The sequence below is a fragment of the Colletes gigas genome, unplaced genomic scaffold, assembly GCF_013123115.1.
Source record: "Colletes gigas isolate AHSC1104 unplaced genomic scaffold, ASM1312311v1 Colletes_gigas_Sc00001, whole genome shotgun sequence".
Classification (NCBI taxonomy): Eukaryota; Metazoa; Arthropoda; class Insecta; order Hymenoptera; family Colletidae; genus Colletes; species Colletes gigas.
Window position 1 is genome coordinate 8418156 of NW_025106630.1, and position 12241 is coordinate 8430396.

General features: G+C 45.7%; 2 protein-coding genes across 3 annotated transcripts in view; both read left to right on the forward strand.

The window, feature by feature from the left end:
• The first annotated feature begins 574 nt into the window (after positions 1-574).
• LOC122395575 (radial spoke head protein 9 homolog) lies at positions 575-1675 on the forward strand. The gene is made up of 4 exons (XM_043393261.1): positions 575-801; positions 906-1071; positions 1160-1448; positions 1515-1675. Exons 1-4 carry the CDS (start codon positions 575-577, stop codon positions 1673-1675), a joined length of 843 nt encoding a protein of 280 aa, XP_043249196.1.
• Positions 1676-2239: 564 nt separating this feature from the next.
• LOC122404880 (cell surface glycoprotein 1-like) overlaps positions 2240-12241 on the forward strand; it is a 49341-nt gene continuing 39339 nt past the window's right edge. For both annotated transcript variants that reach the window (XM_043409210.1, XM_043409229.1), the window contains exon 1: positions 2240-2326. The gene's annotated coding sequence lies outside the window, so the exon portion shown is untranslated. The remainder of the gene's footprint in view (positions 2327-12241) is intronic.

Genomic DNA, 12241 nt, shown 5'->3' on the forward strand with positions numbered 1-12241 from the left:
TTACCCACGACGAAAGTATTCTAAATACTTTCCTCCTGGGTAAGGCCGAGCTAATGGCTGCGAATTTAATATAATTTCTTTAAATATCAGATAAAATTGTTAGTAATAGCAATCATGTAAGGGAAGGAAGGGTTTTCTACAGGGGGGCAGTTTTCTAATGGCTCTGATGTAACATCTGGTAATAGTAATCAAGACTCGAAATCGTATGTCGGTTGATGCAAATCGGATTCCAATTATTTCGAGAGCGAGAAGGAAAGTTTCACATTCACCTTCTCTCTCAAATTACCGAAATATAATTACGCATTAGTGTACATAAGTGCAATTTCTTCTGGACACCGGTCTGCCATCTGGTAACACTAATCCCAAGTTACTACATATGATCTAAAATCTGGCACTAGGAGAAAGTCTCTAGGGCGTCACAACACGAATTAAATTCAGTTACTTTGATCAAGGCGTGAAAAACATTTTCTGCATTCGATTGTTTTATAAATGTTTGAAAACCTAGCACGTTACTCGTTTACACTACTCATTGAGATACATACCCATCATTGCAACAAAACATGCAGACGTAAACATGGAATGCATGAGACTGTTAGACAGTTTAGATATTTTGGGTTATGCTGGTATTTGCACAGGATCAGAAAATTCACAGATATTGCAAAATTCTCTCTTAATATTGCAACGAGAAAATCATTTTCAAAAGTGTTATTATTGGGGGAAAATTTATGGAGTTCAAAATGATTATCATATTGCGTACGGTTTTGAAAAAGACTGCATGAACGGTCAAAATTATTATTATAGGTAAGATTATTTTTCATTCAGGGTTCTCAACCCCTATGTCCAGCAACTTTTCGCGTATACGTGTCGTACAAATCAATAAATAAGTATATTTGTTATGCAATTAGCATGGATGGTTTGAATTGGTTGCTATTACCGAAGGCAGATAAATGTGCATTATTCTTAACATCCCTTGCTGTTAATAAATTCGAAGGTGATCCATCGTTAATCACTAATGTTTACAACGTAAATCCTCCGTTCCCGTCAAACGAAGATCCTAAGAAATATTACGACGTAAGATATATTGAAATCAAATGATAGTTTTATAATATTTGAAAAGATAAAAGTATTTAGAGAACGAATGACATTTGATACACCGTAGGGTCCTATACCGAAGGAATTAAAAGAAGAAGACAGACTCGCGGCAACGGTACAGTCGATCAGAGAAGATGCCGTAATAATTCCACGTGGCGCTTGGTTTAAATGTCCTAACGGTGACGTAATTGAAAATATCAATTTTGATGGGCTCGCCGCCGTTGACGCTTCTTATTTAAAGTCCTATTTACACGCGCGTCCGCCGCAACAAAAATGGAATACCAATTTATTGACTAGGCCCGATTATAGTTACTCGTTAGACTTTTTGGACACGATCGATCTTGATGTGCCACAAGGTACTGTAAATACGAGAAATTTACTTCCCTACCTACGCGGTTCTCTGTACATGTTTTTTCGTTCAGGATGCTGGAATCTGCAACTTGTACAAAGCAAGAGATCTGTAATTTTACAGAATCTGTATTGGCCTGGTTTGACTTTTTATCACAAATTAAACGATTCTCGTCATGGTTTTCTTTATTTTGGACACGGGAAAAAGAATATGGATGTGGTTTTTATGATATAGAAACGAATAATAAAGAATTAAAGTATCTACGTTTACAGAAGTTTTGCAATTTTATAGAATAACAAAGAATTCGATTCTTGATTGTTTTCTATGACAACCAAACTTTCGTCACGACGTAAAATTTCACCGTCTCCGTGCATACCCTACGGTATGTTAAAATTTTCCTTTTCCATTAAGTTTACAAGTAACAATAACCATGATTCGAATTAAGAAGATCATTATTATGAAAAATTTCAAGCATCTCGAATTGTAACGCGTAAGTTGTTAACGTAAGGTTATGTATAGAACTACATATATGTATATGTTCATGGTAACGTGAACGTTGCACGTAGCCGAAAACTTTTAACGGTGATAAAATGTTATTCCTTGAGCGGACCGGTAAATATCATTTAAATCAATCGTTAATTATCGTGTTAAACGTTACAAATATTGATAGGTGTTAAACGAAGGGGTTTGTTCGCGGTCTTTACGAACCAGCCTTGTTAGAAAAATTAATTGGCGTCGTGGCGCGCGAGATGGCAGTAGTGTTTCCCTCGAGACGATGATTTTGAACGCACAAGCGCAGTGACTGGCGTGCTCAAGTGAGGTGTTGTTGGAAGTGCTTGGGATCCGTCTTCCGACGCATTTCCCCAGGATATATTGCCATTAACGGTGAGTAAACGTTTCACCATCTTTTCCTACGTGCTTTTTTTGCCGATGGATTAGCCTTTGGCCGTTAATTCCCCTTACTTTGTCTGGTAAATCGAAAGTTTGGCGACGGCGAATCGCCGGGTGACGCCGGTTCTATGAAAACGTATTTCTCAGCACGTGGATCCTAGCGGTTTTCGAACGGACGTTTCAGAATATTTGCTTTTGTCGGCCTTTTTGAAACGAATTTGTCGTCTGTTTCGACGATGCTCGGTTTCGACGCGATGCGTCACTGTATGGAATTTTGTTGTCGTTGACAGACAGGGACGTCAAGTTTCACTCGCTTTTTTGCACGAATTACGGCGTCGTTTGAGGTTCTCAAATTTTTCTGATTCGCCACCGATACCTGGTCGTTACAAATAACTTTCTAAAGCGGATGTAAACCGAAATACAAACTTGCGTAACGATTGTACGTCGGTGTCGACTCGCATCGCGAGTTACTCGTATTCTATGACGATGTTACGGAATCGTACGAATTTTCCTATTAAATCGCGACGTAACGAATGCGTTAATAGTAAAAGATACTTTTAAAATTATTACGAGCATAAACAATGCTATACTCATTGTTCTTTAGACTTATATTTGTATTGCATATTATTCACATAGTATTATTGCGACGTGAAGTTGCTCGATTCAAGGTTAGGTGGATTAAATGGAGGTATGGATTTGTTGTTGCCGAATAATATATGTATTTTATTATTTCTTGTCATTAATTCGATTTACGTTTAATCAAAGTTGTTAAAAATGGGTTATTTTTATGAGATTGGTCGAAGAAGGTTAAAGTGAATAAAAGGGACATTTCGCAGGCCTACAAAAACGTATATACGTTTCGATTACTGTGTCCATCGCGGCTTAATGAATAACGGGTTTGCTGAACTCTGTCGCTCTTTGTTCGCGGCGATTAACACGAGATTGTCCGTTGTTCTGTTTCGAGCATAGATTCACAGCAGATACTCGTAGTGGAAATTAGCAGCGGGCTGGTGAGTAGCGTTCACAGTAATCGTAATAGGGCATATGGTTGTTGGTTTCAACGTGGCGCTCGCAATGTTCGTAGTTACGATTACGATTACGATTTTTTGCATTATCGTTTTTGTAAATTTTGAACGGTTTGCACGGGTCAAAAGGCAAAAGGGATCCAGTCAATTCTTTCGTTTCGACGATCGCACGCGTCTCGACTCGACACTGCGGCCGGGGATATTCATGTTATACGCCACTATTTTTGAGTGGTCCTTGCGGTTTTGAAAGTGTTCGCCTCCGTTTGCATCGCGAGTATCCGAGCCTACGGTCTCCCTCTCCTCCCTCCCGTCCCTGATACAGAGATTTATTTTCCTGCGTCGGAGAAATCAATGACGGAGCCGATAACCTCTCTCCGCGTGTCGCGGATAGGAAACTCTTGGGGCTCTCTTGTATACGATTCGTATGCACGGCCGTACATGTGCGATCGTGTAGTCAATTCCGAGCACGGATCGCGAGTTCCGGTTCCTATTCAACCGGCATCCTCTGTATCCCGACATACTGTATCTTTCTCCTCTTCGTCTTCCTCGTCGATGACTTTAAGCATCGTACAACCAGAATATACATACTGTCCCCCATCTTCGTAGGGAATTACTCGATTACGCGACTATCGGACAAATTCACGAGGTCGTCCAGGTACAGTTTGTTCCGCGGAACGATGGCGCAAAGTTGTACGTTACAACGGTTGATCGATCACCGTTATTTTTCTCGTTACTTTGCACCGTTCTGTTTGCATTCGGATCCCAAGTATCGAACATCGGACGTCGATTCTTTCCGGCGCGCTTAGCTGCACTTTTTTTAATATTCCACGGCGGATCGTGGCGAAATCTCTGGTAACGGGACTTGGAGTAAACCGTAAAAACCTCGTGGAAACGTCACGGCATTGACTTTCTTTGTTCCGCTAGCGTAAACTCCCGTTCCCGGCGTCCCGTGGGCTCCAGCTGACGGCGGCGCGGTGAGACGCGGAACCGAGAGTTCCGGAGCCCACGGTGCGCGCGCAATTTGTATCGTACGCCGCGGCAAATTTATTCAAAAAGTTAACCGCTCGATCGGGGCTCTGCAATTAAGAACCAGATACGTGTAAAACATGGCCCTGAAACGATTCGTTAACGTTCCGAGCGAAACGAGCCGGCAAAGTTTCTTTCATATCGATCGTTACGATCGTATTATCGATCACGAAACGATCGTATCGCGGCCAGTAATTCTCAACCGTCGTTGCACGCGACGAACAGCGTGTAATTTTTTCGCGAGACACGTTATGCACGTATCTCTCCGTTCGGAAGGCGTTAACGTTTTATCGTCCCGTTTCGTGACCGTATCTCGGATTACGCGGTTGCTGAAAAAAATCCCGAGCGTTCCGAACGGTTTGCGAATTTACGCGCGTGATATTCGAATTTCTCTGGAAACGGTACGAAACGCAGCGGTTCTCATAAGCCTCGAGCCGGGCAATTAGATCGAATGGAAAGCGCGATGAAGGGCTATAATGCGTGAGAACCGTCCGTTTAAGGCGCGAGAACTGGTTCTGGGTCTGATCGCGGGCATCTTCCCAAGGTTCTCTTCTCGATGTTAAACACGGCAGAGATGTTACGAGGAGCTCCTTGGACTGCCTGAAAATAAACGTCGGGGACAAGGAGCCCCGGGGACCGCCTTTCCACGAGGCTCCTTTCGCCCGTACGAAACGCGTGCTCTTCCTCGTCCGTCTCCCGAAGAACTTGTCCCTCTTCTCCTTTTTCGCCTCTGCCTACCTGGCGGAACGTTACGAAATGTTCCCGATCGTTTTAGACTCGAGCTGGAATTTCATCGAACAAAAAAAAAAAAAAAGAAAAAAAAACGTTGCCGTATCCGCCCGCTTGGCCCGGCGTGTATGCAACCATGTTGCTTATCCGCCGGCGACCGTGTTTTGTTCATCGGAACAATCGACTGCCGGGATTTCCGACTCTCGGTCGCTTCTGCTTTTTCGTCCTTTTTCACTTCACGGTCGTTGCTTTTCGAGAATTTTCGCGGCGGGTTATTTAACGGCCGACTTGCGATTGTTCGTCGATCGTCGTCCTTGGAAACGAGGCGACGAATTGTTTTTTAACACCGTGACGAAAATGCCCGCGCGCGAGAGACCCCTGGTCACATCACGTGCACCGTGAGTGATTCTCTTCCATGCCGTGGGGCTCCGTTGTCAAGTGGACAATATCTTCTCGTGTTACAGCAATGTTACCGTTGCCGAACAAAACGACGCGATCCGATGTTTCCTTCTTGCGTGTCTCCATCGTGTTCGCCGACTGACGCCCGTTCTGCCGCTCGCCGTACACACGGCGAAAAGAAATTTTATTCAGAATCGAACGAGCAAACGTATATACACCTCAAGTTGCAATCGAAGATTCTTACGGACCGAAATTTCATTTTAGTTAATTTCACTCGATCTTAGAGCAGACATAATGGAGAGTAGGCTTCATTTGATTCGCTGTTACGAAGACCAGCGTTTGTCATTTGCGTAACTCGTGCCACAACCGCGTTGTCATTGCCACCCGATATTTCGATCGTGATGTACAAGACCGGATCGCGCGCGCCGATCTACCCGGAAACGTTACTCCTTCGTAGATCACCGAGCACGCTGGAAGATTAGCGTTTACTCTCGATTCGATGGCTCGTTGTTCGTAGTTCGATCTACATATTAATTTTTAGGGTTAAAGATACTCCGTTGGTAATAACACCCCCCACAAGTGTACTATATTTTCGTCGAGAAGCGTATATATTGTTCTTCCGGCGGATCTGTTTTCCGATTAACACTTTACCGACCGATAGCCTATTAATCGACTGTTTTACCGGCCAACGCTTACCGACCGATAGCCTATTAATCAACCGCTACCGGTCGGTAAAGTGTTAACACTTTGACTGCCACGTCACCCATATATGGATGACAGAACTTTTAACAGTGGAACTAAAACAATGAATTCTCAAGTTAAAATGTTAAAGAAAATCAATTTTAATAGGCTTCGTAAATTTTGATGAGGTTAGAAAAGTAACTATTACGATAACTTTTAAGTTGTGTAGTTTACAATTGCCTAAAATCAGAGTTTTGGTCTCGTAAACAATTTTAGGATTCTAGACTGGTAGTCAACGTGTTAAAAAAAGGAGGGGATGAAGAAGCTGTCTTTCTTTCTTTTCGGAGAAATATTCGGCGTAAAGGTTTTTGGTTCGATCGGGCTCGTGGATGATCAGCGCGGTTATGTTTGCACGTGGGTCGCGAGCGCACCTTTACTCTTTTAAAGCGGAGAGCCAGGGATAGATGGATGATTGTATACACGAGAGCTTACGTTGGCTATAAGAGCGAGCGAATGAACGAACGAACGAACGAGCAAGCACGAGAGGGAATGGGTAAAGGGAGAGTATGGGGGTTATGGGGGCACGTTCACACAAAACGGCCACCGTAGGCACCGCGGCAGCTGTTCACCATCCGTGCCCTACTCTCTACGCTCTTCTCTCCCCCGCATTCTTAGCTCGGCTTAGCCTCGCCCTTCCTCCCCCTCTGTCCCTCGGTGATGATCGTACAAAAGTTCGAGTAGCTTCTGTGCTTCTCTGGTTCTCTTTCTCTCTCTCGTTTCTTTCTCTGGCTTTTGGACGCAACGCGGTGATCGCGAAACAAATATCCCGGACACTTTCCTCCAACGTTTCCCCTTCGAGGAAGGGGTTGATCCCTACCTACGGTCTTTAAAAAATATAAATGGCGTGTAGAGTTTAAATTGACGCGCGTCGTCTTGGAGTTTCGCGACGAGTATAAAAAGTCAAGCTTTGCTTTACGTCACAGAAATACCGCTTCGAGGTTAAAAAAAAAAGATGATATTGTATATGTACGCGTGAACGCAACGCATTCAATCGGGACACAATGGCGGAATAGTAGCGGAATAGAATCGGTGGGCAAAGCTCCTCGTGTCCCTATCCGAAAGTATTCCTTTCCTCTTGGCTTTCTTTTTCCAGCGAGGTTCACGGTAGAAGCGGGCCAAAGTAGTTTGGCGTATTGTCGGTGCCGCGCATCGAGTCCCTTCTGCTCTCGTCCCTCTATTCAGCTTCCCATTCTAGCTTCGCGAACCGTAATACGCGAAATATTCCGCTATACGTGGAACCGTGCTTTCTTGTGAAAGCAGCGACGGTGGTCGGTCGTTGTTGGTCGAGTAATATCGCTGTTTGCTCGAACGAGAGACGAGAGGAGACCCCGGCAAGTGGGTGGGTGTGCGCGCGACGCTCGAAAAGCCGCCTTGAAGAGTCAACACAGTAGCTACATAATGGATTAAGCCACGAACCGGCAGGAAAATCCGTGATAACGTGGTTACGAGCTCCTTTTCCCCTTTCGCGTTTCCTTATCGTTCTCGGCGTATCGTTCGAGGAAGCATAACGCTGCAGGGAGGCAAAAATGTTCGGGGTATCTCGCGGTCGACGACACTGTTCTCTCGTAGTTTCTCAAGTTTCGAGCAAAGTTACACGTAAAATCGCACGTCGCTTTCCTCGAACGGTGGACGAAACGATTTCCACGAGTCTGTTAATTCCTGCTCGTTTCTAATTAATTACACTTAATTGCGTTAATTGGTCCGTTTAATGCGATCGTACGACACTACCATTCCTCGCCCCGTGGATTAACTGTACATGTAAAAAAATTGACGAGCTTCCGTGAGACTAGCACCGGACGGTTCTTTTCGACGATTCGCAGCTGTATAAATACGCTTGGGAGTAAATTCGGGAACGTTTGCACTCGACAACACCTGCATCTAACGCTCTGTACAATTTTCCTAGCTGTTCGAGCTCGATCGTTTGCTCCTATCAGATCGTATTGTGCGCATCAATGAATCGTTTCTGAGTCACTTTGGATCACCCACGTTAATCCAGCGACGCGTTATTTCCGTGCAACCGTGGGACGCAGTCGCTTCTTTTTTTTCTCAATGTTCTTACGAATGGATCAATGCTCGGCTAGTTAAACGCGAGTACAATGCCACGACTGTGGCGAGGTGCCTTTGTGTCTTTGTGACCGCCTTAACTCGATCGACTCGGCTGGTGAAACGCGTTAAGATTAGATTGTACAGGCACGGTCGCGTTGCCGCTGCTGTTTCTCTTCCAGGGTAACGCACCACCCTAAAATAGTTGACGTGCATGGAAGATAGGTTCCAGGCGAAGGTTAAACTCTCGTTCGTCGCGAGGGGGGGGTGTCACTCTGACAGATTCATGTTTCACTCGGGCGATCGCGTCCGGTTCGAGTCGGAGGTTCAATCTCTGGAAATCTGCTCCAAATTCTAAACGATGCTAAAAGAAAATGAGCGGAGAAACGCGATGAGTTTCGCTTTCTCTTTGCTCCGTTCCGCGTGTTCGTGAAGCTCGCGAAAAAGATTGCTATAAAAATTAGCCGACACTCCCCCAGGGGGCAGCGGGCGGATTTCCATTTCACGGCGGCTACGTTCGACTGGTGGCTTCTGAAGCGGGATGTAAGCTAAATGGGACCGAGCTGATATATTCAGGTTCCGGTTTCGCTATGCTCGGTTGACTATGGGGTTCAGGGGAGACACGCCTAATGTGTATCCTCTGTGTCCACGAGTGCATTTTGCTCGTTTCCTCTTTTCGATATTCTCCGACGTGTTTCGCCCCGTTCCGTTTCGCGAATCGCCTCGCGACCGCGCGACCAACGTTCCGATTCGGCATTTCGGATAATTGTTTACTTACCCTGTTATATTGGACGTCGAGTCTCTGCCCGGAAACAACCAGCATTATGGTTCTTTCCGGACGAGAACAATTCCTTCGCGGAGATACGGAGCAACGGACTGTTCCTTTGGCCTCCGCGACCCACGTCGTTAAGATAGACTCGCGAAGAAGAAGGGAGAGGCCTCGGAATCTCTGGTCCGGTCCCACGGAAGATTTCCCTCGCGAAGAAGAAGGAACATCGAGCGTGTCACGCTTGACCATCGTTCACGATGTTTGCCAGGGTACCGCGTGTCACGCGATACCGTTACGTAAGATTTGAAAAATCGACGACAAGTGACGACCGCGCGTACACCGTCGCGACATCGGTCGAGTCGACTCCATGGTTTTCGAACGGTCGCGAAATGTCACGGATAATGTGTCGAGAATCCGTGTGGAGGACACGGTAATGCACTGGCGCGGCACAGTAAATGCCACGCATGCAGAACGCGATTCTAGCTGAGACTGGTCTGGGGATCCTAGCAAACACACTCTAGAGAAATTATTCGTTTGATGGAAACGGCTCGTAACGTACGAAACCCTTTCGATCCCACCAGATGGAAGGCACAACTTTTTTTCGAACGAAGCCCAATTCTGGCAGTGAGCAAAGAGACCACCTTTCATCGACCAGGATCGTTCTCATAAAGAATCGAGCAAATTTCGTTTCCTTGGGCTAAACAAATCGTCGAAAGTCAGTAAACTGTAAAACGATCTAATTTCCTTTGATGAAACGTAACGCAATAAAATTGTTCTGCTAACGGAAAGTCGAAGGAATTATCTCGTTTGTCGGCGACTCTGCACGCGAATTGCGCGCTATTATTCGAGTGAGTCATAGAACGGACAACCGATAATCTTTGTAGCTCTCCCCCGAGCGTAGCGCTCGCGAATAAAGGAGAAAAAGGGCGACTTGGAGGCTACTCGATAGAGAGAGACGAGACAACCGTACCGTTTACTATGTGACATGGACAGCCGACAGAGCGTAGTACGAAGCGAGAGGGAAACTCGAATGAGCAGCGAAGAAGGAGAGACGGGAAAGTCGAGTACGTATAGTAGATCGGTCGGCGAGAATACGGTAAACTGTTCCATGGGACCCCGGTGAACGTTTCTGTGTTGCACTTGGAGCCACGATGCGCGTCGGTCTTTCGAGTAGAATGTCAGGCCGTCGAGATACCATCGTTCGCGATTCGTAGATGAACCATCAAACTTGCCACCGTGCAGCAAATCTGATATCTGATCTCTCGTTGAAACGTTTATTTCGTCGTGGCGGAAGAGAATCGTGGGAAGAGTCGACGCGATTTAAGAAAGATTTCATCAGGTTTAAAAGTTTCCAGTCGACTCTTATTTTTCATTTCAAAAGCAAAGTCTTGAGGAATTTTCATTAATACGAAATGGTAGAAATTGAACCTCGTTGCCGATTATCAGCAAATAATCTTGTAATTTAGAAAAAGTTTTCGCGCACGTAGACCAGCTGATCTAGTTGATCGGAGGGCACGATACGTTCCGGAACACACGGCCCTGCGATGCTCGAAGAATCGAGAAGGAGACGTGAAAGGACGAACAGAGGTCCTGGTAATTAAGGCGTTTCGACAAACGCACATCGCGGAAACCGGTTATCCCGGTATCGCCGCGTTTCGCTCGCGTATACCTGCTGGAGGTTGCTTGCAAGGTTGCTCGATTCGCTTGCACCGACGGTCCTTTTGCCCAGAAATACGCGTATATCCGCGCCTATAGGTAGACAAAGTTGATCTTTCCATCGCGTTCGATTGCATCTGTATTACTAAAAAGAAATGCTCGAGAAACACTTGCGCCCGAAACGTACAGAAAAAGGGAGTGTAAAAAATTCTATCTTTCCCGTCCAGCGAACAGGAAGTATCGAATTAACAGGGCACGATCTCGTCTCTGGAAAACAGTACGAGCGTGGTGGCGGCTTAGCTTCTAAACCAGCGCTTCTTTATACTTGCCCCGACTCCCCGTTGCGTTATAGCAGACCGCTTACGCGATGGAACAAAATCGACCAACAGGTTTATTTCTTACTTATCCCGGGTCAGTATCGTCGATGCGTTTCACCGAACCGAGACGAATCGTGTCCGTAATCGAAGTTTGTTCTTTCATCGTGGCCCCCCGATTCGAGACAAATATCGTCGAGTTTAATCGCGAAGTTAAACGCGTAAAATAGTAAGGGAACGAGCACGGTTTGCACGATGGCACGTTGACCACCTTGTCGGTAACGCGATATGGAAGCCAAAGTACAACGGAACAGAGATATCGAGTCGATGGTTCTCTGGTCGCAAAGATTTCGCGATCGATCGATTCCGTGTTTCCTCCGTGGGATGTTTCAAAGTCGTGTTCTTGCTATAATATTTACAAGCGGCTCTCGAAACCATCGAATAACCGAGCGTTAGGGGACTTTGTTTGCCTCGACATTATCATCTTCAAACATACAAACACTCCCGTGCATATTTACATTTTAAGTAGTAGCATCAAGATGAGTCGGTCGCGTTGCAAAGTCTCGCCGTGAAGGGAAGTACCTCGAAAAATGCGGATTTCGGTGTCTCGTAATCTTGGAATTCTTTAGAAAATATATTGCCCCATCGTGGGTCTAGGAGAATTTTGTAACGAGCGGACGTGCCTTTTCTAACGTCGATTAGAGTACAGTGAGCATGAGAATGAACCTTGCGTGGATTTTTCGTCGTCGCTCTCGGTCTTCCTTTCTACTATTTCGTGCAGCAAAGTGTCTTCTGGTTCCAGCACGATACACAGGATTATAAATAACGCCATCGGGGGAAGCGTTTGTCCTTGAATATCATACGAGGATCGTGTACGTATGTACTCGCGCATTCATCTAGAGGAGCGGAGACGAGAGGAGAGGCCCCTCTTACACACAAAGTTGATTGTCCGGCCTTGAATCTGCGGCCAGATGTGCTACGAGTGACGGGGCTCGCGCATACATGCGTGCACGCGTCACCGTGTGTACTTTCTGTCCAGAATAGTTTAAAAAACCTGTTGTGCTGGTATCCAAAAAGCTCGTTCGATTATGATAAACGATACTGTCGGGATACGAAAGAGAAACGCGTTGGCTAATTTTTGCAAAGAGAAGAACCACGGCGTCGTCCAGACGGCAGTAATGCTCGTTTAAGTATGCAACCCGTATAA